The sequence below is a fragment of the Candoia aspera genome, chromosome 7 (assembly GCF_035149785.1).
Source record: "Candoia aspera isolate rCanAsp1 chromosome 7, rCanAsp1.hap2, whole genome shotgun sequence".
Classification (NCBI taxonomy): domain Eukaryota; kingdom Metazoa; phylum Chordata; class Lepidosauria; order Squamata; family Boidae; genus Candoia; species Candoia aspera.
The window spans coordinates 71,991,605-72,018,787 of NC_086159.1; the positions used below are offsets into that span (position 1 = coordinate 71,991,605).

At 37.3% G+C, this 27,183-nt stretch overlaps 2 protein-coding genes across 2 annotated transcripts in view; one reads left to right on the plus strand and one right to left on the minus strand.

Annotated features, from left to right (window-relative positions):
* The window catches only part of LOC134500729 (platelet glycoprotein 4-like), a 461,190-nt gene that overhangs the window by 142,144 nt on the left and 291,863 nt on the right, over positions 1 to 27,183 (plus strand). The window lies entirely within an intron of this gene.
* SEMA3C (semaphorin 3C) overlaps positions 4,598 to 27,183 on the minus strand; it is a 175,298-nt gene continuing 152,712 nt past the window's right edge. Inside the window, exons 13-18 of the mRNA XM_063308094.1 lie at positions 21,841 to 21,929; positions 15,909 to 15,950; positions 14,515 to 14,672; positions 11,795 to 11,862; positions 9,228 to 9,358; positions 4,598 to 7,368 (exon numbers count right to left, since the gene is read on the minus strand). Coding sequence (XP_063164164.1) covers positions 6,955 to 7,368; positions 9,228 to 9,358; positions 11,795 to 11,862; positions 14,515 to 14,672; positions 15,909 to 15,950; positions 21,841 to 21,929 — 902 coding nt within the window. The 3' untranslated portion in view covers positions 4,598 to 6,954. The remainder of the gene's footprint in view (positions 7,369 to 9,227; positions 9,359 to 11,794; positions 11,863 to 14,514; positions 14,673 to 15,908; positions 15,951 to 21,840; positions 21,930 to 27,183) is intronic.

A 27,183-nucleotide genomic window follows, 5' to 3' on the forward strand; every position in this document is an offset into this window, starting at 1 on the left:
CAGAGCCTGCAAAATGCCCTGGTGTCCCGTCTGCACCTTGTTTCCTCCTGTCTTACCTAGCATGCAAAGATTTTACAGATAATTTCCCTAGGATAATGCATTTTTCTGGATGTATTTCCTGAATTTATGCATTCTGTGCAAATGCCGCTTCACAAGTATGCTTTCCAATGTTCGAGATTTGAGTTTTGTTCAAAAATGGAAAATTGGGAAATTTTGCATTAAAAAGTTAAAGAAATTAATTTCTTCGATATCACTGCTTCCATCAACTTTAGCCAGCGCAGACAACACTTATGGGTAGCACAGAGATTAGCAGTTTGGGAAGAATGTGCTACATTGTTGTAAACTGAAATGATGTGCCATTTAATTCAGGGTTTGGCTTCATAAATACTCTTAAAACTACAGAGATTTCATAAAATCCTAGATTTGTGTATATACATATCTTAGCTACACCAAGAAGGATGCAGAATTATACCAAAATATAAAGTATAAAAGTATTTCACCACTTTTACTTGGCCAGGCCTGAGTTTTTATCTAGGGTGGTGGTATTATTATTATTATTATTATTATTATTATTATTATTATTATTATTATTATTATTATTATTACATTATGTTGAGTATATTCACATTGTAAAACTGAGATGTCTCCTATTCTTTAATATTTTTATAATCTGTGAAAGACCTCATTCCATCTCTTGTTGAAAATGCTGCATTCTGCATAAGAGTAGGAAGCCTTCAAAGGGGTTTGCACAACATGGCACTAGATATAGGAATGACAGCTGAATATGTTTGTTGTTTATGCAAAAATACTTCAGTATCGTCTTCTAATTTCCATATTGCTGCTGCCCTTCTCTTTGGCCACAATCCCCTCACACACAACCCTAAAAAAAAACTTTCTAGCAAAAGAGCACCATGTTCTAATACAAGTTATTCTATCAAAATCTCAGAGTTCCACTAAGATAAAACAAAATGTCTACTTTTTCTGATGACCCAAATGCATCTGCATGGCTCCTGGTGTTGTGAGTTGTCATTCATCACTTACACTTAAGAAAACATAAATGGGAGGATGTGGTTGACAATATTGCTGTAACTTGACTACAACTAATTGTTATTTTTGTCCTATGGGACAGTCTGCCATGATGCTCCATTTCCTTTGGCTCAGTGCACTAGTTTGGAAACTGACACTTCATACATTTTCTCAGCATATAAACCTTTTAACCTTGATGTCGAGTATACTATGAGTATACTACCAATTGAGAAACACAGATCAAATGTAGCAGACATTTCATACAACAACAAACCAGCCAAAACCAGAAAACAGCTCCAACACCCTTTATTTTTCAGGCAAACAATAGTTGGGGTACCCAATTAAATAGTGTGTTATTCTTTTATTTTTAATTCAAAATCTACCACGTATTCACCTTCATGGGCTTCATCATGCTAAAACTATACACATTCATATCTGGCATAAGAGGGGGGATTTTTAAAAAGATGTAATACATGTATCTACAGTACTGACAATCACAAAGAACGCATTGTTGAAGAAAATTTCATCCAACTTTACAAATAACAAAAGCGGTCACAAAACATATTTAGTATGCACTGATGAAAAAAAATAGTATTGAGCATCTTTACATTTGGCAAATTCAGGTCTAGAAGATGTTTCTTCATTTTTAAAAAAAGAATTATATACATTATGCAGTATCTTCAAAATAGGAAGATATTAAATAAAAACAAAACAAACAACCAATATTATAAACATAAATGTTTGTGTTAACAAGATAAGGAGAGTTTCTAAATGGGCAGAATTTTAACAAAACTCTGTGTCAGGTTTCTACAAAATGATGTTCTCCAGATGTTGCTCATCATTCTAGTTGGAAAGCCTGCTGGTTGGAGTTAATGGAATTGAAGGCCAATATAAATGGAGAACACCACATTTAGAAGGTTGGGCTGATGAAACTATCATGTATGAGGGTGACATAAGGATTGCTCATTGTACATTGAGGCTTGATCCAAGTTCAAGAAGTACTAGTCCAATCCAGCTTGTATCAATCAGTCTCAATCATTCCCAATTCCAGAATTCTAGCATTCCTTTAAAAAAATTCCCAATTCTAGCATTTTTTTAAAAAGTGTCCAAAAGGTTCCTGCCATCAGTGCATTTCTTTCCCTTATTTTTTGACTGAGGAAGTGGTTAGAGTCTAGCCATAGTGATTTTTTTCCCCCCAACTGTGAGTACAAACTCTTGGGAGGCTCAAAGCTGAGGCTGTGGTTGAGCCATCTCCATCATTTAGAGGAAGGGAAGCAAAGAGAAAGAGAAAGGAAAGGATAGGAAAAATAGGAAAGAAGTGGAAAAGTAAAGGAAACTAGAACAAGAATGAGGGTGAGTAGAACAAAAAATCAGTCAGTCATAATCTCAGGTTGCCATGATGCAGAAACCATCAGAATTAAGAGTCCAGACAACAGCATGCCATTTCAAAGAATGAAACAATTACTTTAAAGAACTGCAGATACTGTAAGTGCTAAGTTCCTCACCCTGTGTGCTCCGAAGTATCTTTTGGGAATGTAATCCAAAATACTATATATCCATATCAGGCAAATTCATGAATCATAAGGCTATTGATAGTGATCAGTCATGATTGCTATATACTATTCCTAGGATTAGGGGCCCCATGGCTATTACTCTTAGTAGCTTCACAACTGCACCTTTGGTCTTAATTGGTAGGCTTTTTAAAGATTATAAAGGGTATCAGGCATACATGCATATGATAGAAACACCAGAAAGCTAAGAGATGCTTACATCTCTCCATGCTTAGAAGTGTAATGGTGACATTCAGGTTCATCCATCAGACAACCTGATGTGTGCAGCCCCCCCGCCCACCCACCCCAAAAAAGGACAGGCACATCACTAGATTCGGGCCCACTGTACATAGTAAATTATGTGCTAAATGTGGTAGGAAGAAGTATTTGCATTAGTGCTTGAAGTAGACCTTAGTTTAGTTTTGTTATTCTGTTCAGGGCAATATAAGCTTACTTAATTAAAGCTTTGGACACATCACCAAGGGTAAATATTTACATTGCTCTAGCAAGGCTATGCCTAGATGAACACCTGACTTTCATACATGCTAATGATTTGCTACAAATTAACAAAAGGTTGTTATGGAGATACATAACTGTTCATGCAACATAGACAAAAGAAGTTTAAGCTTAATTCCTTAAACAGTCATATCACTATATAAAACAGATTTTTAAAAATATACTGTAGTTTTGAAACTTAAAACTCTACTGGTTTGGTTACCCAATCTGCAAATATGACCAGTATCACATTTTTAATACAGCATGTTAATTATCATAATTTCTCAGATCTAATGAGTGTCAGTTTAGCTGTAACTGAAGCTGGCTGTTTAAAGAATGGTGCCCTGGAATTCTTACCAACTCTAGTGCTTCATCCTAAAATCAATTTTTATCACTGTTATTAATACTGTATTAATTGTACTCTGAGATAGATGATGGATGGATGGATGGATGGATGATGTTATTTATAGATATGGCAGTTGGAAATTGCCATGTTCAGAAATAACCTATATAGGAAGACAAAATAAGAATACAGGAGGTAGCCTTATTCTGTGAAGGTTACATTAATATTCTGGTTTCTTAATGGTGGCCCCATGATACTATGTATGTACCATTTTGAAAACTATTCTGTAGCACTCCACTGGCAATGCCAACTTGATATTACTCAAATGTAGCCACTAGATGTATTGGATTTTGGTTCTTGCATCAGGATGAATGTTGGGGAATTATAGGAGTTGAAACTCAGCACATCTAAGGAAGGCTGTTTTAATTGCATTATAAGGGCTAAACATAATTCTTTCCCTTCCTAACCCAGTATACCTAATTATTGGCTTCTTAACTTGTGTTCTCATGGTGGATAGAAAGAATTTATGCTATACTGAAAGCAATTTTTTGTTAAGTAGCTGTGAGAACTAGTCCTGGCAAGATCAGAAGGAAGCAGCTTGAAACCAGACTAATATATTACAGTAACAAGGGACAGGTGGTAAATGCTTCCTCCTGACCAAAAGCAGAATGTGTCAAGTTTGTTGAACTGTCCAGAGGAAGAAACCACCAAGAATTAATCTTGAGTTCAGTTTCAGTAGAGCTTGCAGTTGTTGGAATTCTTTCCAAACAGCTGCCCTAGATTTTGCAATAAACTTACTTATCAGAAATTAGTATCTTTAAATCACAGCCTGCATAACTTCCAATTCTAGGATCAGCCAAGAAATGCTTGAGAGCGAATATTTTCATGTGGGCCAGCACACCCTATGCACAATGGGCATTCAACTTGGGAGATCGGTCTTCCTCTTTTGAATGTAATGCTTGAAAAAAGTTAATTAGAAGTGTCTTTAAAGTAGGTTACTGCTGTGCCCTGCAATTAAGTGTCATCATACTATGATGTAGCTCACTCTCCATATTGATTTTCCTTTCAGGAATATTTCTGCAGTGTGCTCAGTTTTGAGCTTTGTCCCCAAGAACTTGTGGGGGTCCTGTCTAAAACCAGACACTTCATTAAGCATCATTGAGAAGCACAACAGAGAACAGACTAGAAGTTGGCAGCTTTATTCATTTCTTTATGATCAGTGGAAGGTTTAGTAAAGAGGAAACAAAACCTCCCATTGATAGAAGTTATCACAAGGAAGATTAAAAATGGAGGCAAAGTGGAGTTATGCTTACACAGGCTTATTTTACTCTTGGGGAGGTTGAAAACTCTGCAACATTAAGAGAAATTTGGTTAAGTGCTTTAAAAAGGGCATGAAGCTGTTCATCTTTAGGTATGCTTTGTAATTTATTTAAATTACAAAATTGGTTATACATGAGAACTGGGAGTTATTTGTGTGGGAAGCTAAACATCTGTTTGAGAAATGTCTTGGAGAAAGAATACCCTGACCCGGGGTGGGGTAAACCACAACAGATTTGATAACTACCTCTCAGTTTGCATGAAATGCTGTTAGAAGAGCGCATAGATTAGGTAGAATTCACACAAGACCAAAATGGTATTAGAGGCTGTTTGGCACAGCTGCTTCTTGAGAGCGTCTCAGGGGAAAACTGGATGACTCTGAACCTTTCAGTCCAGACTACGGACAAGGAATCAATTTGCTTGGTTCACTTTTTTGTATGTTCCTACTTGACTCACATTTCTCAAATGAATATTCTGCCTTATGCAGATGCCATCATTATTTGTACTTCTTTGAATTTTGCAATGCAATTCTCCTGTTAAAAAAGTTAAAAATGCATAAATAAAGAATGTGTGCACATATTAGGGAAAACTGCATACCAAAGGCATACATTAGTAGAGATAGCCATATTGTTGAGTGGTCTTCAAAAGAATCACAAGCTATTGCTGAATTTAATTAAATTTAACATGAAGATAAATGAGAAAATGATAGAGTTGAAAGTACAGATTTTTCATCATTATCCCACTATCAACACTTGACCACAAATTGGAGGGAACTGGTGGCACAGGTGCCAACTGCACTTCCATATGTTCTTCTCCTTGGACTTCACTCTTGACCATCCCCCATAGAGCATGGAAAGCCAGATACTTTAAGATCTTCCATGACTGGAAACCCAACATTCCAGATCATGCAGAAGATTCTAAATGTATTCAGATGAATGTACTAAGAATGTCCTTTCTGACCCACCTTCTCAGCGCAAGAAGGGTGGAATGAAGCTAATGGAGAAGACTTAATTTTTGGTGTTGCTAAGGGTGGCCTTGGTACAGGTCTATGTTTCCTTTGCACTTTATGAACACATATCATGAACAGATTATATCACTACACAAGAGATTGGACAATACAATGAATACAATGGAACACAGCCACCTGTATGTATTTGTATTTGTACTTGTATATGTATCTATATATCTATATCTGTACTGATAACTTTCCCATCATTATGGAGGCTATGCTGTATATCTCTGAGGGTTGCAGGTGGGTATTTCATTAACTTTTTTCAGGTTCAATTTAAGACATTTTTCAAATTCCTAATTAAATCAAATTACTGATGTAAATCTGTCTACACATAATTAACTATGTGTGTTATGTATATTGCGTGTATTATTGTACTACATGTGAGATGTGTAATAAAATAAATTATTGTAACTTCCAGTAAATATTTACGTTCATGCTACTCTTCTCCTTCATTTGATATGGGTCTTGTAGTTTTGGAGGTGTATATCTGCTTTTAAGTTCCTTTTTATACAAATACACAATGGAAGCTGAACACTTTTGATGTCTGCTAACTGAAAATGGTAAATGCACTCACAGTGGTGAGATTAGCCTTCCTGAATCTGGTGCTCTCTAGTTGCGGTATACTCATAACCCCATAATTCCTAGTGAGCATGATACTTTTGTGGCATTAACCTGGGATATTGACTTTTGAATTTGGGCATCCACAAGGGCTAGTTTTCCAATGCAATGTACCGGAAACAGAGAATCACACACACACACACACACACAATTATATATGTAGATGGAAGACCTGCCTATAAGGACCACTCCAACCCACTCTTTCTTTTAACCAACTCTTTCTTCCCACCTTGCATTATTCCAAGCTGGACATTCAGTGCATCATCATCTGCTCTCCTTATCAAGAAAACAAAGCTGACATGGAAACATGGCATAATACTCTCTGTTAAGGCTCATCATCAGACTTAGAGAGTGAACGCAAGGTGGAGTCAATAGGTTACTTCACAATGGGAATCTCTTTGGATCTGGTCTCCGCTTTTCTGTTTTTAGCTTAGACAGTTTGCATGTCCTGAACTTTTACAGAGTGTGCTTTAGTACTGTTTAGCTCTACTCTCAGCAGGGAAACAAAACCACCAAATAAACACAAATCCCTTGAGTGAGGATACAAGATGACAATGGTGACAAAAAAGAAGTTTGATGACAGAGGTCAGCCCTTAAGACCCAGGCAACTGATTTCTGCGGTTCCTGCTTTTCCGGCTGTTGAGAAGGGCTTTTAGTTTGCCATAGTCCCCTCTCATCTTCTGGGGATCTTCAGCCTGCTGCCCAAGTTGCCGTGTGTCTTTGCAATATTGATTAATCATCTGCAGTTCTGAGTGACTGAAAGACCCAGCCAGATCCTTTGGATGAAACTGCAAAGCATGGAGTGAACTGGCCCAGGTCCATGGAGACCACTTTTCAGTCATGAAGGCCACCGTGTCTGAATCCAAAACCTTGAAGTTAACCTTGGCTATTGTTTGCTTGAAGCCATTTTCTGTTGCAATACAGTGGTAAAGTCCACGGTCAGCTTCTTGCACTGAGCGAATTAAAAGCCCTTGTTGAGTTGCTAGGATTCTTTCACTGAGTTTGACCTAGGGACAATTAAAATATATGTTTAGAAATTTAAGAACCTTGTGGAAAAAAAGTGTTTTAATATTATTAATAAGTCTTTGGGTTTTCTTCATTCATCAGCCATTGCATTCTGGAAACACGTGATGATGGAGGGCAATCCTTAAGACCCAGGCCACTGATTTCTATAGTTTAAGTATTTAATTTGACATTCAATTGCTAATGGAAATTATTAATCTAAGCTATACTCTTTAATGGGCAAAAGGACTTTTAATTAACTTTTAATTTTAATTAAGCAGCATACTTAATTCTCCTTTCAACATGTGTGGGCTGGATGTACTATTTATTATTCAGATGCAAATGCTGCTAGTATAAAAGGATTTATACTAGCAGTATAAATCCAAAGAAGTATAAAATTCTTATCCAAAGAAGTATAAAAGGATTTTTTTTTCCCCACAGGGAAACAATCTGTAAATAAAAACAGTGTTCCATTTTATTTCACTAAAGGAAGACTAGCTCCCTGTAAACAATTACCCCATTCACTAGAGAGCTGAATTTGAGAGTCTGGGACAAGACGGTAATGGAAAATGTGATTACACTATAGTCAGGACAAACTTTGCTGCTGGGAGTATTTTTAGTTCAGATTAATTCCTTCCTACAAAAAACCCTTTCTATATCACCTTCTCTCTTGTTCCTCAGACTTAGCTTGTTTTGTGTGTTTGTGCATGCACGCATGCACACCGTTAAGTAAATCTTGACTCCTGGTGACTGCTTGGATAAGTCCTTGCAGTTTCCTTGGAAACATTTTCAGAAGTGGTTTGTCCTTGCCTTCTTCTTCCTGGTGCTGAGAGAGAGGGACTAGCCCAAGGTCACCCAGCTGGCTTCATGCTTAAGTCAAGACTAGAACTCATGGTCTGCTGGTTTCTAGCCTGGTACCTTAACTACCACACTAGATTGGCTGTCTGCTGCCAGAATATGAGATCCAGCCAAAGTTAACCTGTTCTGAAGTCTCTCCTATTCAAAATCACTGGCTAGATTATGCCGTTTTTATTATCAAGGGGATATATCCTGGATCCTGCCAATATTATATATGTAAGTTAAATAAACTGAAGATATAATCATTTACCTCAGATTTATTTGAAAGACCAGGTTAGGGAAAGATCATCATGGATAAAATCTACCTATATGGTCACTAAAAGTCAACACCAACTTGATGGAACATCATCCATCCATCCATCCATCCATCCATCCATCCATCCATCCGATTTATTAAACCAGATGGCAGTGACAGATTTATTAAACAAGCTGACAATAAAACCTGGGAATTAAGATAATGACCTAAATTAACTTTAATTAAAATTTATTATGAGTATGACCTGAACTATCCTAGAAAATGTAGAAAACCTGACCTTCTGAAAATTACTGCTCAAGTCCAGCATGATTACTGTACCAAACAGGACTGAGTCACATTGCAACTAGAATGAGCTGTGCTGGGCACTGACAATGGGGATCCACAGAGGGGAAGGGATAAATGCACAACGTGATGCAAACTCTGCCAAGCAAAGTTTGTATTGCGAATAACAACTAATATTCTATCATTTTGGCATTACCATGGCACTGTCCATAAACAAACTGGTGGATTATGACTGGCCCTCCACTCTATCAGATTATGTTCTTAGTTCACTCATGCACTTTGAAGCAGTTAAAAGATTTTGCTATCTCAATTGTGAGCATTCTTGGTGAGTTAAGGAATGCTGTTATTTTTTGCATCTTGAAAAAAACATCGGCTCTATGATCAGTAGACCCAATCAGTGATTGGGCTCTAGTTAACACACATTGTTTCTCCTTTGCTCCTTCAATGCCTTTCATTAAGATCACTCACCTCTTTCCTTCTGTCATTGTCCTTTTGCAAAAGCCATTTAACAGAAGCTTGTGGAGATTTAGGTGTACACTCAAGGAAAGTGGTGTTATTCTTGACTCCATACTGAATGACCTCAGCTGCATTTCGGTAAGCTAGAATGTAAAACATCATCATCAACATCATGAGAGTCATAGTTGGGCCAATAGTATTTGGTACACTAGAAGCCACACTAAAAGATTGCAATAGCACTTGGACATAATAGAAATGGACAGAATCTTAACTCATCAGTTACATTAGTTGCATTACTTGAAACAGGGCACATTCTATGATGCTATCTATAACCATCCTAGATCCACTCAGAACTATCTGGTAGCCTGGGTGTAAATAACAATCATCATCATCATCATCTATTCATCCAACAAATACCACAATCTGGGTATTTGCTGATGATTAGGGTTCTAACCAAGTGCTTAGAAATCATGGGAGTACATTGTAAAACATAGGAAGTTCCAAGAAAGATGGTCTTTTATGAAGTCAGTGATGCTAAGTCTGGTAAAGTTAAAACTTCCAAAAATTTGGTGAATCCCTTTGATATGGCTCCAAGAGCTTCAATTACTAGGTATTATAGTTGACTTTTTATTCCAAAGTCTTTCAATTCCAATATTATTACTTTTTCATTTGTTTTTCACCAATTTGACTATCCCCATACTTTTTTTCTTTTCAATAATAGTAATGTTTGGTGTGTTGTGTTTCAAGTGTCTGTCAATGTGTATTTTCAAGTCCAACAAGATCTTGACCTCCACATTTTCTAATACTTTTCCAGGTGTGTGATCTTTCAAGGTGTAGTTTTTCAAAGTTCTAATTAACAGATATTTTTAAAAAAATATAAATTCCGATGTCTAATTTTTACAACTCTATCATGGCATGCTAATATTCAGTTTGCTATTGTCATCCTGTCTTAATTTCAGGTATTTTCATGTAACTTACATGTGAATTAATCTTTATTTTATCTCAATGACAATATGGTGAGATATGGTGTGTCTGAGAGAAAGAATGACTGGCCACTAATATTCCATAGTGGTTTTTTAAAAGAGGACGTTTTTACAAAATCATCAGATGCAGCAGGAAAAAAAAAATCTATCCATATTTAATTATTTTGTAGGTGATGGTTTTGAAAAGAAGAAAACACATTAACAATTGCATATGCAAAGAATTTTCATACAAAAAGAAAAACAGTGGCATAAGGCATGAGGACAGGGCTGGCACCACCGAAAACAGTCAGGGCAAGAGCAATACACAGACAATGATCTATGCTCATTTGTGATTGGCTGAGAGGCTTTCCACTCTACTTGCCCAATACACAGACAATGATCTATGCTCATTTGTGATTGGCTGAGAGGCTTTCCACTCTACTTGCCCAATATACAGACAATGATCTATGCTCATTTGTGATTGGCTGAGAGGCTTTCCACTCTACTTGCCCAATACACAGACAATGATCTATGTTCATTTGTGATTGGCTGAGAGGCTTTCCACTCTACTTGCCCAATACACAGACAATGATCTATGCTCATTTGTGATTGGCTGAGAGGCTTTCCACTCTACTCACTGTCCCATGATTAGCTGAATATACTCAAAGGAATACAATTTTTCAAATAATAACATGGACCTGATAATGCTTTTTTTAAAAAAAAAAAATAGATGGAAATAACACCAAGATGAAGTTTCAGGAGCAGAGATGAAATTTTGCCCTGAGTATGATCAGTCAGACATTCATAAACTGATTTTTTCTTTCATAAAAACATATTCTGGAAACCAAAAGCAATTTAACAATTTAATGAATTAATCTAAGAGAAAGGGTGTTTGTGGGAATCTAGCAGGGTCTGTCCATCTATTTTTAGAAATGCTGCTCATTATAGTCAAAATGTAATAGCCTCATATAATCTTAAGTGTTGGAATCAGAGACTGTTTATTGCTTTCCAGTTAAGGGAACAGGGAAGAAAGAAGTTCTAAGCCTTAAAAAAAGGAAGAAGTAAGTAACGTTTTATTTGGTCTGTGTGTATAGGCTATGTTCAGCTTGCTTTACAGCTTTGATTTCCAAGAACTATCTGCTTCAGAATTTTGGAAAAGCTTCAGATGTGTCAGCCCTCCTTCAGTATAAGACATAGGACATGAAAACTGAAATAGGGCCCATTTCGATATCTGCAAAAAAAACCCCTAGCTTTCCAGCCACCTTGAAGCTCCCATTGAACTTCTCTTTATTCGGGACTGTATGGCTGGTGATGATTCAGGGAACCCATTGACCCGATGCACAATGCACTGAAGTCAGAAAAATAAAGTAGTCATGCTCCAAAAGGTCATGGAGATATCTTCATTTGTGGTGTCATGTTGGCCAGTATTGTAGGTAGAGTTGTTTTTGGAACAAACCACTTATTGTTAATTTAACAATAAGACACAGCTCACAAAGGGAAGGAAAACAATGCTACACATTTATGGGTACTATACTATTTTTCCTCGTGTATTAAATGGCCAGTATGATTCACTGACCATCTCTTTTTATAACCCAGCCATCCTTTAGGTCAAAGTACCTTTGAGGTTAAATCCTCGACACTGAGTCATGGGATTTCCGTGTCTCACATCTTGTCTTCGACTCCGCCTATGACATTAAAGGAAAAGAAAAATATGTAATTGCAAAATTCCTTTAAATAGCCACGTGTTTATTAGGATGTAAAAATACTCGACTTAAAAAAAACAAAAAAAAAACTTCTAAGCAAGTTGCTCAAATTCATTCCTGTGATTAATAAATACTTAGATCTTTACATTATATAAAGATTCATGTATTCATGCTTCATTATTGTGATATTTTACATATAGCACTCAGAGCTATTTATTAGAGCAGAATGAATGAAATTAGAAGAGTTAGACATCCCTTAGTTGCATTGATTTCACTGGGTTTATCTAAAGATAATTAAGTCAAAAGATAACTCACTGTATGTTTTGCACATGTAGCAATATGTTAAATAGCAATATGTTAAATGGTAATTGGAAACTTGTTTCCATTATTTTAAAGAATATAAATCTTTAACTGGGAAGTGTGATTCCTTTTGGTGGAATGAATATCCAGAAAGTCATACAGCTTCAAATGGTATATTTATAGGTGTCTGTAGACAGGGCAAGTGTCTGATGTGATGCAACTCCAACCCTTACATCCTTGAATGTGATGTCATGGCATAGATACAAAAGAGCAGAGCTTGCATTGTGACATCACAACCACATACCACAATTTGGGCATCATTCTGGTTAGGAACAGATGCCTGTTTCAATTTTAGAAAACTCAGCATTGGAATTATGGATTAAGACTGCAGATCTTGGTTAGAATTTCCAGTATTTTTCAAAATTACCATTCCCAGTGTTGTTGGGGAAAGGAAGATCAAATGGCTTTTTAGCAAGTGCATCTTGATTTTCTGTTGTGATCTCTGGTTGGCTTTTTCTTTTAGAAGGAACCTTTATTTTCCTTTTAGTATTGTTATGTGTTAATAAAAAGAATTTGACCCTGTGTTTAAAGCACTTCTCTGAGGCAATTTCTTTTAAGTCTTTACTACTAATGTTGAAAGAGATCACAGACACAGAAGAACAAGTGGTTATGAACTGCTTGTTGACTTCTTTCAGAAATGCTATGAACAATGGAAATATCCATCTTAAAAAGAGCTTGGAAATTTGTAAAATTCCACAGGTAAATAACTGTGACGTTAAAAATATTTGGCAGGCACATAGATGGGTTCTGACAGCAAGGATATCAAGCATCTCATAGTCATGGTTTGGGAACAAAGCTTTGTAGGCATCCATAGGGCACAGAAAAGAGACAGAACAAAATATTGTCTGTACAAAGGAGTTACTACCACTGTCTAGACTTCGAGACTTGGCTTGTGACTGACGTTTTTCTCAATCATAAACTTTTTTTTAATAGATAAAGAAACTTATTTCCTAAATATGCAAAACCCAGACTTCATTATTTACGCATTTACTTTTTTCCCACCAGAACAAGCACAAATATTACTGCAAGAAGAGCATGATGTGCTCTTTAGTGCACACAGTGAAGATATTAAGACATTCACAGACATTTCTAAATGTTCATGTCACATTTTGGCATTTGGATGCAAGCTCTGAAACTTGCATCAGCCAAATTTCCCTTGTTTTGAGGAACTGTCTTATTTCAGACCAGCCCAGCATTGAGAACAACAGGAAACTACACTTTCCCCCACATGGTTTTTGTTTTGTTTAGGATTGGAAAAACCACAATGGAGCCATGTCTGCAAAACCCCTGGGAGGTTACCCTATATGGGTGCATAATTCTTTACATTTCTACGTTTTAGAATAAGAGGTTTTGCCCATCTAATGCAAAAAGTTTTAAATTTGATGTCAGATGTTGGGAGATATCAACTACAAGACGGGGAGAAAAAATCTCATCCTAGATTCTTGGGAGTTCATTCAGTCAGGCTTCCAACCACTAGTCAACCCTTTGCATATAGGATTCTTTCAATAGTTAGTATGTAAGAAGAGAAAGTAGAGACTGTTTGCTGCAAAAAAGTACCAGCGTAGTCTCTTAGCTCAGAGATGGCAAATAGAAGGTATCATCTGAGCTACTTCTATGTTACCATCTTCATTGTAGAAATCACAGGATTAGGGAAAACTACCTTAGACCAAGTCCTCTTTGCTAGACTGAAAGGTGCTGATTTTCCAAAGTTGAAATTCCAAAGGGAATTTCCCTTCTCCATTTTGGGACTGAACCTGAATTTGGGAATTTCTACATATCAATCATATGTTCTGCTATGGTGTTAAACCCTCCTCAACAGCTCTTCTCCTGGATAAATCATCTTTCTGGGGCAATATTAAAAATAAAACATTGAATATTAAAAAAAAACAAAGAATGGAATCGAAGTGGGATGTGCATTCAAACAGAAAAATCACAACCAAGATTTTCCAGGAGGAAGAATCCTGCTGTCAGTAGATCATTCTGTTACTTGTTAGTGAATGAAATTTTCCAGTTGAAAACTTTCCAAAGAAAGGACAGTGGGACCTTTGATATATAGGAAGCAACACAAACCTTTGCACTGGCAAACTTCAAAGAGGCAAAGCTGTCTTCTTAATTTGGAAAACATCTAGATGGGCAGCGTGACCCTTTAAAAAGGTTAGAAGCAAAGAAAGACTTCTGTGTGGCCCTATTACCTCCCCACTAAATGAACAACATGTTAAAACTACAGTTGCATTTCACTCTGCAAACCTGATCAGGTGGCCTATCCTTATTCACCTTTTGCCCGTTGGGTAGAACCTGGAGCAGGAATTGCCATCCCAGGCACAATAAGGGTCTCTGGCCAGACAGCAATCGGCACAGGCTGTTCCATAGATGTGACAACGGTGTAAGGAAACCTGGGTGATTCCTTCATCAGAGCTCACGTACAACTGTTGCTGTTCAAAAGGAAATGGATAGGTTTCTTTCAGCTTATGGAATTCAAAGAAGATGTTTAGCCTGGGTGCAATAAATAGAAATCGATGTTCTCCTGCTCTCTCCAAAGGATTACACAGCCAAGATCTGAGTCACCAATGCCAAAATGAATATTACACTTCTCTTTTAGAATATATTTAAAAAGAAGTTTTAAATATAAACTTTCAAAACATTGAGGATAATAGTTAAATCTGTCAGGAGAAAAGCTGAGGTCCTTCTAGAGAGATGATACATTGTTTTTTTTTCTTGTTATTTTATCCCTGCCAACCCTCTGTCCACCCTGAGGAAGGATGATTGTTATGCTGGATGCCATCGTTCACTTCTACAATACTTTTTTTTTCATGTCTTGAATGGCAAAATCCCAATGTTATATGAGAAACGAAAGGCACACTTTGTTACTTCTGAATTCCATTTGTATGTTAAATCAAGTCTCCTTCAAGTCAGCCTGGACCGCCGATAACTACGCCCTTTCTTGAAAATAATATGCAAGTGATTTGCCATTGTCTCCTGGATTTTTTAAAGCTTCGTATTCCTCTTCTCCCATCCAAATCTGACCCTGTTTGGTTTTTAGCTTTTTCAGGATCAGCCAAAATCAGCCAGGTTATGCCTACCTGCTGATATTTGCATACTTCCAATAAAAATATGCACTGAGAGTTCTAACTCCCTTCATTTCAATTCCAGGGAAATTAGTATGTATCTTGAAATTAGTATGTATCTTCTGTGTGATTTCTTTCACACAGAAATCAAAAGGATACCAAGTATACATACTGTGGTCACTGCTCCATGGGTATATATATCAGGTTGCATTGGCGCATAGCACACACAAAAGGTGGGGGATGGACATGAGTGACACCCTTTCAAAACCCTTCTCAGTAAAGATCTTATCTTTGGCATAAAGCACATTCCCTACTCTTCACTCTAATCCACCTCATAGGCTGACTGTTTGACTATGATATTTTGGGGAAAAAATTACAAAGAAGTGTTTATCAAACGAGTCAGACCCCAACTGACTTGATTAAATCAATGTTATATCAGTGGGACACGCTAGCCTTGACAGATCTTGGTAACCTGATTTATGTTCAATGACCTGGTTCAGGATTCATCCCAAGGTCTACAATTTATGCATTTGTACCAAATGCATTTACATAGTTACAAACCCCAAACTACAACTGCTCAATGATGGTTCTTCCTCTCAGTACCTTTTTAGATGAGATGGCCATTGTTGTTATCGGAGCATTATTCTGGAAAACAAAAAGAAATGATAGTTTAGATTCCAAAACTTCTACTTTGCTTAATCCAGTCATAACAGTTTCCAGTCCATAACGTGATAGTCCAGTCTTCTGATAATAACCCTTCCAGCTTCGTAACTTGCTCTTCACCATTTCCTGTGACAGCATAATAACCACATTAATAAAACTCTGACCAGGCACATGATATGGCACGGATGCTTACGGGTCTACTACATGAGCGGCCCATGAAGAATGGTCTCAGAACTGAAGATAGTCTGTGCTGTTAATCAATCTCTTTCCAAACACATTTTTTTTTCTATTTATGCTTTGAAAAATGATAGCATGTATCATTTTGGGTCAAAGCTGATATGTAATTGGTATGTAAACAGGATGGGGGAAATATCAAATATTCCTTGCAAGCAATACCTAACAAGGCGCACAATTTCATAGCTTGGTTTTCACTTATCAAGGCAACCTGTCAGTGTTACAAGTGAAGTGTTGGCACATTTGACTTTTTGTTTGCATTCAGCTTGCTCAGAAGACACATTCAGCTAGCTAGTTGTAGCTCTCTTTTGCTTCTTTGGGCCAGAGTTGGAAACAGAAAGAGGACAAAGGAGCAACAGGTTGTGTTAACAGGATGTCCTACTAAACCAGCGAGACAATACACCGTATGCTCTTTGTAAAGCACACTCATATGATAACCAAGAAGAGGGTATATCATTTTCCAGGGCTCAAAGATTAACAGGAATAATTGCATAAGAAAAATGAAGTCCAGGCAAATCAAGCTGAAATGTATCTCTCTACAAGATATGAGGTGCAGTAGCCTAGATTTAGGCAGAAGCTGAACTTGGTCTTTGGATGGCTGAATTTTTTGCATAGGGTTCAACTCTAACTCCATCCAGGCACAACTGTGGAACACTGAACCCGATCAATCCACTTTTGCTCACCTAGTTTGCCATGAAAAAAAGAGTTGGAAGAGTGACTCCCAAAATATATATCTTTCTCCATTACAGAACTCACTGCTGGAGTCTGGTGGTGCAAAACAGACCTTCCAAATGGATTGGTTGCAGAGGCTAAGCCAAGTCTACAGCTGTAACCAATGGATAAACACAGTGCCAGGCAGTGGTATCCAATGAGCCCTTGAACCAGGAGTATGCCTGCTGCTATACTCCTATGCAAGGGCTCACGGGATATGAATGACCTCCTGGAGAAGGTTGGCATGGATGCTATTCCCTATATATCTTTACCTAGTAAGTACACCTGTGCGCTGCCACAGTCATCAATAAAGAGTCTTGACTAGGTTAGCAGCTGACAGAGTGAAGCATGTTGTGGGAAAAGGGCCATGAGATCTGTTTCTAATAATAATTATTATAATAAAATGACTCATCTGGAACAGAATGTTAGAGAATATTACTTGGTTCACATTTTGCACTCTTTGGACTAGAAAGATTGGAACGCAGGTCTCCCTTGGATTTCATACTCTTTTGAATCTGTGATGCAGGACACAGCTCAACATACATAAACAACAAAAAATCATGCTAGTGAAAGTTGCTTCCCAAATAATTGCACATTTTCCTGGATTTTTTTTTTTTAACCTCACGATAATGGCAGAACAGACTTGAGAATATGCAAAACTGAAACAGACCAGACTTAGGCTGATCCATAGATCTCTAACTGGGATGATCCTTCATTTTACATTTATATCAATTTATATAAAACATTAAATTTGCTGTTGTAAGGCTAATGCCACTGGAAAAAGCTTCACAGAGAACCTTCTTGAGGAGGAAGCACTATATTTGGGCTGTTCAGTTGAGAGCCCCCCATCCAGCAAGTAGTGGGCGAAAAAAATGACTTCAGAACATTTTTAAATAGAATGAGTAATATGCATTCTCCTCTCTCTCATAATTCAAAGATCCCAGGGTAGTCAATCTTTTGGGGCAAAGGCACATCTGGAATTTTAAAAGTAAGCAGCCACAAAAGATTTACCTATTCCTAAAAAATGCCAAGTGAGCATGGTTATGGACTTTTCATGGAAAGAACATGGCCATACTGGCAAATGGAACGCTGAACTACAAATATCCAGTTTTCAGGATTCTGTAACAAAATGCTTATTTCTTTCAGTATATCTGCCTAGTTAAGATTCTGTTTGAAACTAGCTTTTTTAACTGCGAGTGGCTGCAAGGGGCTTGATAGGCATAGTCAGTCAGAAGCACCCACTTACCAAAAGGTGAAATAGCCTCACAGGTTTCTCTTTGATCAGAAAGACCTCAGTAAGGCCATATTGTTGCCAATGTTATTATGCAATTATTGTGTATATATTGAGTTGGAGCCACCTGGCTCCTTATGGCATGTATGAACAAGGAAGCATATGAGAGCCATTTAAAGCAGGGCATAAAGATAAAAGGGTTTGTTCTGGAATCATATGGGAAAAAAATATCTGAACCAAGGTTTCTAAGAAGTCATAGCACTCACAAGAGGACATTCCTTATGTCAACTGAATGAGACATTGGTATTCAAGTGGAAAAGTGCCAGAAGGTATGACCTGACTATCAAGCTGGGACTGGTGAAACCTTTCAGAAGCTATAAAAGGGAATGAGAATTGCACTCTTTCAGAGCCATCACTCACAACAAGGTACTATGCATGGTAAAGTTCCTGTCTAATTTTTCTGGAATGCAAATCTATCCTGGTCAGTTAGGCATTGAATTTCAGGAGTCATGTATGTGTTTGTTAAGGGTATGTGTATGAGGAAAGATGTTAGTTCAGAAAGTGAAATAAAAATTGAAACCTACATCTGTTTCAATATGCTCTAGAGTCTCTTTCTTTAGGACCCTCTGCATGATACCTTTGTGGGATCTGAGTAATACTAGAATCTGATGTTTTGCTTTGCAGCTCACCATGTATCTGTATCTGTATCTGGACCTGGACCTGGACCTTTCTGTTAAAAACATGTTTAAGAAAAGTTGGGTGAGGCAGGAAACATAAGAAGAATCAAGGAGGGAGTCTATGGGCACACTGGTGCCTGCAGCATTTACAGTACCCACTCCAGATTTAATCCAGTGAAGCTGAATTATGGGAACTTTCAGAATGCCAAAAGGATATTTTTCTCCCCATAGCACATAATTAAATAATGCCATCTGCTGCCAAAGAAGTGGTGGAAGAGGCTGACAAAGATTCAATGTAATAAATTGATTTAAGTTTATGAATAAAGATTTCAAAGAATTCCAAGCATGAAGACCCTAGAGAAAGATCCTTCTAAGATCACAGGTACCATAAACGGTGTTGCTGAGGAACATCAACAAGTCTGGGTTATTGCCCTCCCTGTGGTCATTCATTTAGAATTAGGAAACTAGATTAGGTAGGATTTTGGTCTAATTCAGCAGCATTTTTCATGTAGCATTGCTACATTAACATGTAACAGAACACCCAATGGTGGACTGTAAGGGGACTCAACAATCAATTTGCACTGGAGAGGTGGCATTTCAAAGTACATGGGTTTGGCTTAATACTGTACATTTGGGATTTTCACATCTGATTCACAAGCAAATATTTTTTTTCCTCCTATGCAATATGTAAGAAATTGCAAAGAAAGCATGCTAAGGATTCCTCAATCCAACTGGAGGCCAGGAATCCTTTCTCAGCACTTAGTGACAGATGAGATGTCTAATCAGACGTGACATGATATCATCCCTGAAGGCCTCTTTAGCAGGCACAGCCCACTGCAAATTTATTCCTTGAACATGGACCAGACAAGCCTTAGTTAATTTTCTCTCTCTCAGGTGTTTATCCTTATTCTCTATCACACTTGTGGCTTAATTTTCATTGTGAGTTTAAGAAGGGGAGACACAGGGAAAATGAGCTGTGAAGCAGAGAGCAGATAAGGATAAGGAAGAGACAGAGAAAGGCAGCCAAAAACTCTGAAATGCTCTCCAAGTCATTTCTTGGAGAACTTTCAGAAGGCTTGACAGAAATTGCCAAAGGGGTTTTCCAGACTTTTGCCTGGAAAGAAACTCTGAGGGATTGCAAAACCCACCACCAGCTCCCCAATTCTTCTACACATTGAATTATATCCAAGCTATAATAGACCCCCCTTCCACTGTCTTCATCACTTACCTCATCTTCAGAAGCTACAGATTTCCCTCACCATACCCTAAATCCACTTTCCCTTTGTCATCTGTGGAAATGAGGCTGTATTAAAAAGGAAATTATTCTCCCCTTCCCTTTCTCTCTGCAGTGGCTTCATCATACTCCCTAAGAGTATGCAGGGGATGGAGATTTTGGAAAAGGTAATTCTCCCAAAGGATCTTAAAGCTGGAGAACTAGAAGGAGAGATAGGCCAAATTCAGCCTGACTCAGAAAGAATATGAGAAGTTTCCTGATTTTCTTTTCTTTTTCTGCAAAGCAGCTCAGCCTATAGCTGTCCTAGTCCAATATGAGCTTGGGAATGGGAAAGAGAACTTCAAAAGCCAGACTTGGCTTACATGTAACTACTTTTCTTAGTATAAATTACAACTTGGATGCAAATGCTGGCAAACAACAAATGTCTCTGGATCCACTAACAGTTCACAGTGAAACCGGGAAGTCCCTTTCCATCTCCTGTGGGCTTCCAAATACCTAGAAAAAATGCATGAACTGGGTCTTTGAAGATGAGGAGGGTCCACTTGTGTTACAAGGGACTGATGTGACTCTTCTTTTAGCAATCAGTGTAATGGTTCAGTAAAATGATGTTGTCTTTGTTGAAAATATACAAAGAGAGGTATATACATTCAGTGGAGAATAATGTAACATTAATCTAAACAATAACATTGGGTCATGCTAGGGTTTCTCTTCCTAAATCACTTCTTTATAGCTCCAGCTGATTGAAGCCTATGGCTTTCCAGTACCAGTAACATTTAGGTTATGGGAAAAAGAAGGGAAGCTGATTTTTTTAAGATCTGAGGCTTAGTGTCAGAAACCTCAACTAAGACACGCACACACACACACACACACAGAATTTGACATCCCACCACAAGCAATTGTAATCATGATATAAGCAAAAAAAAAAAAAAAAGTCAGATTTCTGGCAGTTTTTATAAGCTGGAAAGGGGAAAAGAAAGAGCTATCAACATTCTTTAAGCCAGGCTGACAATATACGAAAAACAAGCAAATTAAAGTGCAGTATATAATATTTAAATCTTGCTTTCCTTTGAGAAATCCAGCCTCACAATATCAATACAATGACACCTCATTTTAACAGACCCACTGAAAGAGTGGGCATCTGTTGTTAAATGTCTGTTCAGTGTGAAAGTATGTCTTCATGGTGATTTGTATCATTTAATGAAACTATTATGCAAAGTACATCATTTCTGTTAATGTACATCATTGGCTTGACGTTATGATGCAAATGCGGTTCATTAGCCCAAACCGTGTCATTTGCATTGTGGCATAATGGAAAGAGCATAAATTGCCACTGAAATTTGGCCTCCTGCAAGCCGAGATAAACTGCTGCAAAATGTGGTCCGCTATATCAATGTTTCACTATAACTAGAAAATGCAGTGATTTTCCCTTACCTTTTACCAAAGAAATATTCCATCTTGGCAAGCTAATTTAGATTAAAGTGCCAATAGTAAATATATATATATATATATATATATATATATATATATATATATATATATATATATAGGTATCTCAGGGTTGAACTGTTAAGCTTTGGTGTTCTCTGAGCTTGGTCCCCCCCCTCCCCTTGCAGATATCTTATTACCAGGGTAGGTACCATCATCAGGGCATGAAGAGTGAAGTTTGCTTGTATGTTTTATATATTATAGTTAGCCTTGCTAGTTTTGGGTGTCTATTTGTTTCCTTGTTAGATGGAAGTGTTTTTACTGGGGGAAAAGGAATGAATAATCTTGAAAGAGACCAACCTGAAAAACTTGCAGTTCTTCTAAGATGAGCTCTCCAGTTGCTGATGAGTTAGTGGGCAGTACCACCACCTTCTGCACCGTTCCCTGGTCTGTAACAGAGACAAAATGGATCACAGCTGAGACCATTTTATGATGCAGAAGATAAGAGCTGAATTTACACTGCATACAATACAAAGATGTTGGTGGGGTTTATGGTAATCCATACAAAACAGAGAAATGAGTTGCTCCTTGTAAAAAGAGAGAAAGAGATCTTCAGTGGACCGGCTACGAAAGCACTTCAAATATTATTTCTCTTGACAATGTCCATTATTAACATGAAGAAGTCTAAGTAGGCTAGCTAGTCAAACGCTTTATAGGCTAATAACTTTCATAGAATTATTTTCAAGATGGCATTAACATTTTCAGCCTGACCAGCTTACTGCTACCAGAATCATGCAAATGAAAAAAAAGGGGGTTGGAGTTGTAAGAGCCATGTGAATTTCTGCACATCAGTCAGGTTAATACTGATGATCACAACACTCTTTTACTCCCTCACTCCTATGTCACTCTTCAATTTTGTGCTGCTGTGTTACCCCTACCCAGGGCACTACTGAAAGGAGTTCCCAGTAGAAGTATATAAAAACATTCTTCCAAGCACATTCACTGCACATTTCCTTAGTTGGTATTACAGTATAATTGTATTTCTCTCTTTTGCTGAAATGCTCTACTTTAACTTCTTCTTATATAATAACAAATGAGGAAAAAGAAGCCAAAGAAATCTCCAAGGACCGTACAGATTTTGAACTCTTCTCTGCATGTATATTAATCATGGCTTTTCTTTGAGGTCTACGTAGCAACTTGTTACACATTACATTTTGAGTAAATAAGTCCTGTTGTTTGTTGTGGTAACACTTCCCAAGATATGCAAATGTAAGCACGTAATGGGAAAAAAATGAATGGTCTACCAAAGGATCAAATTAAAGAAATAAGCACCAGTGTGACCACAGTTGTTCTCTGCCAGTTTTCAGACACCGAGTCACCTGCATTCATTCAAACAAGCATAGAGAAAGCTGTGCATGAAATCTCTCAGGGCCGGAGATGTTTAAAAACACTTCCTTTCAAATGCCAACAACAGCTTCCCCTCACATAGGCAGCTAAGATTAATGGGAAAAACAGACCCACAATTGTTCTTTTTGCAAATTATTGTCACGGTATAAAGGCTAGAATATTTCAGAACTATGCTAATGTCGCTACTGAATCCAAGGGAGATTTGGAGAATTCTTAATCAAGGATATTATTTTATTATACTTGGCTAGAAGGAATATTGATTATCATGACATTTTAAAGTATCTTATTGGGAAGAGTAATAACATTATCATGACAAATAAAATAGTTAAGACAGCTGCATAATTTTAAGAGTCATGGAAGTCTCAGAATTTAATAAATGTGTGAATTATATATCAACATTTTTTTCTTTTAAAATATCAGTTGGTATATGTGTTTGGTTAATCTTCCTCCAGATCAGTCAATGGAAATCCAACAGTTTAAAACACTGTTATTTATTATATGTTGTACATTTTCAAATTACCCCTGACTCAAAGAGACAGAAATAAAAATAAAGCAAACCATTATAAAGATTTAGAAACAAAGCCCTTAAATGTCTTGCTTGCCCCAGTCCTCACATTCAGTGATAGTTACCACTAATTGCATTCTCATAGCAAGTTTGATCTTGTTATTGAATTAATCTGTATTCTGAGTTTGCATAGTATATCAAACAAACTAGATAGGTTCATTTTGCACAACACACAGAGCAAAGTTAAAACTAAAATGCATCACATATTGTGGAAATGCAGTTGTTAGATTTTTTTTTCCTGAGCTGATTTAAATACATTCTATGAATTTAATTTAACTTAATTTAATTTGATATTCCAATTTTGAGACTGCATGACTCTAAGATGACTTGGGGTGGCTTATAATGAAATAAGAATAAAAAGAATAAAAAGAACCATATACAATGAAAAGAAGGTAGAGCCAATGGAAGCCAATCCATAACACAGAAAGCCGTAAAATACCTGAACCAAACCCCCCACTCCCAAAACCCTGGGAGAACCAGGTTTTCAACAATTTGCAGAAACTCAAAAAGTTGGAGCAGAATGAATCTTTGGGGGCATGTCATTCCAAAAGCAGGAATGATCACTGAGAAGGCACACTGTTGTGTGTCTCAAAGATCTTTCTCTCATGAATAAAGTTGCAATAACTGTGGTTAACGTGTTAATAAGTACAGTACACGTCATTTGCTTTATTAACTGATACCCCCTCCTCTTCCAAATTGTGATCTGCAGCAATTGGGGAATAAAAACTGAGCTGCAAATAGGAAGGGCTTATTCAACTTTGCTGTGAACAGAAGAGGCAGCTTCAAGCCAGTGATTTATTTTTTCCATTTTAAACCCCACATCTGCAAAATAATGCTAAGACTTCTCTCTAAGACATGGTTGGCATAAAGCATGCTGGCTAGAGAATTCTGGGAGTTGATGTCCACAGATCTTAAAGTTGCCAAGTTTGAAAAATGCTGGTATAAAGGTTTTTGGGATGAAATAGCTACAAACTGCTCTGAACCCCCAGAAGCATTATATACATGCTTAGTTTTATAAGTATTATTATAAATCCCATTTTTTCTTATGAGGATTTGGGAAAAAGCCGGGAAACAAGACATTAGAAGAGTAAAATAGCCAACAGGCTGAGAAATGGAGCAAAAAATAGGTGTGTGGAAGACGTGTACAGACAAGGAAGGACTGAGATGAGAAAACTAAATATTGACCTCCATCGTCAACTGACAGAAGTATGGCCTACTTCTAGAGAACTCAAATATGACTGTTTATATCAAAGTATGGTTCACAGCTTGGGTAGTACAGAACACACAGATGTTTGGCTGCTACACAGTATGTCCCACTGACTAATTCACGATAAAAGTTTAAATCTTTCCATACATTTTTAATATAAATCAGTCCAAAGAGAATGTTCTAGTTAGCACTGTAAACTTCAAAAGTCAGACTTCAAAACAGACTTCCATGAAGCTATTTTCCCTTAAACAAATAAACAAATAAACAAGGGATAAAGGCTGACAGAGCAAGGGCTCCTGCCCACATCATAAAAAAAAAAACCCACCACCACAATTGTTAGGAAGTGCTGGCCCAGATTGCAGCTTCATGGCAGTTCTGCTTTGAGGTGGTCCCTCTTTGGTTTAAAGATGGGACCAAATGCAATTTCAGATCTAGATCAAACATAAGGTATTTTGATTGGGGGTATTTGACCTCAAGGTCAAGCAGACAAAAAGAAAATTAAAAAAATGAAAAGCATAAAAATAAGCTCATTTTCTGCATTCTGATTGAAATATTTATCCCATAGAAGAGAATATATTCATCTCATGGTTGAACTGTGGAGTCCTTGGTGCTCTCTGAGCTTGGTTGTTTGCTTGCAGATGTTTCATCACCTGACAAGGTGACATCATCAGAAATGTTTATTCTTGTAAGGAATAGCACAGCTTTGGGGGGTTGCCAAAAATGGTCTGTACCAGCTTAAGGAACTGCCCTGTTAAGTTTTACCTTATGAAAATTGATTGTTCTGCCCTGGGAATCAGTCAAGTATGCTTCCTGTGAGCTATTTCCATGCTTTGTTTCCAGTTTCAGGCCAACTGGAAAGTTTCTACTAAGACAAAATCATTTCAAAAGCAGCAAAATAGAATTTTGTGAAGATGCCCATTCAGCACAGACAATACCCGATGATGAGCCTTTATTGTAAAATGTCTCACTCTAAGGGCTGAGCAATTTTAGCATTTATAACATCTTCATCTACTGGGGCATAGGGCAATTGTCTGATCTTCTGGGACTATCTTCACCCTTTCACTTGAATCACACGTTAACCTTCTTCAGCTAGCAAGTCTTCATACAAATTCAGCTGTGCTTTGTCCCTTAGGCTTAGCATTACATCCTCAGCATCATTGTACCTCCCATCCTCCAATAATCTGAAGAGGATGGAGCCTGTTTGAAGAATGTCAGTTCTACACATGATGTACAACCCTGAACAACCAAGTTCTAAATTGTGTGGGGCCACTTACATGGACACAGGTTCTCCCCTTCAGACCTGCCACTTCCAATATGTGGTGAATGGGGATGGTGCATAACAGAAAGTAGCAGGAAGTTGCCTTCACACAATAGAATAAGGAGAAAGCTTAACACCTGAACAGTTGTCAATGTCTCCTGTGTGGTGACTGGTCTTTAGCCAGGGAATCAGTGCACTTTAATTTGAGACTCACTGAGTTCATTCCCCCAACAGGCCTCAGAGATTGAATGGCTGTGCTTGTAAAGCATACAAACAGTGGTTAATTTTAGCTTGGATTCATTTTTTTCCCAGTCTCAGCATGTTTTATAAGCTGAGTTGCTAGTTTATGATTCAGTGTCTTGTGTGAAAAAGAAGGTAATTTACTAATCAGATTAAATATATTGTGCAAATGTTTTCAGATGCACATTCTTTTGAACTACTTATCTACTACATGGAAATTGACAGCTGAACAACAGAAATGGATTCTCTGTGCCCTGATTATTGCCAGGAGATTAGTTCTTCACATGGAAGATAAATTTATGGCCCTAATTCCTCAGTGGATTAAAACCTGATGTTACTTGTGTCTTTTGAATGAGTTGCCTATAGATGTAAATTATACATGGATGATTACAATGAAATATGGCCATTTTTATTGAAACTGTTATGAAAAATTCATGGATATACATCTATAGATGCATGAGAAGCCCTTATATATAATTTATACTATTGTTATTGCATTTTCTTCTTTTTCTCATTTTAAATTTTATGTATATCTATATGTTCTCTCTCTGTTCTGTTAAATAAAGCAAAAACAAAAACAAACAAACAAAAAACCCCAACAACCAGTATTGTGCAAACTCAGCTGTAAACTACAATACTTTGTCTTGGCTTCTATTACAGACATGCAAAACATATTTTCTCCTAATATTAAGCAAACATGTGCATTATCCCGAATTCTGCTTAATACAACGCATTTTTGTGTTTATGTTTACCTGTTACACTCAGTTGATAACCCCCCCCCTTTTAATACTGCCAAAATAGCATTTCAAATTTGAGCAAAAGGCAATTTTACAGCCTTCTGGTTCTCATATGCCATCAAATTGGCCGGTGGAAATCTAATAAATTTTTAAAGCAAAGCAAAGCAAAATGAATTTTGCATCTACCCTTAGCCCCAGGAAGTCTACTCAAAATGTGTATGTAGATTAGTCCTGAAGTGAAATGGGAGTGCTTTCTGAACTTGGCTTGGAAACCCCATAATTTGTAGAA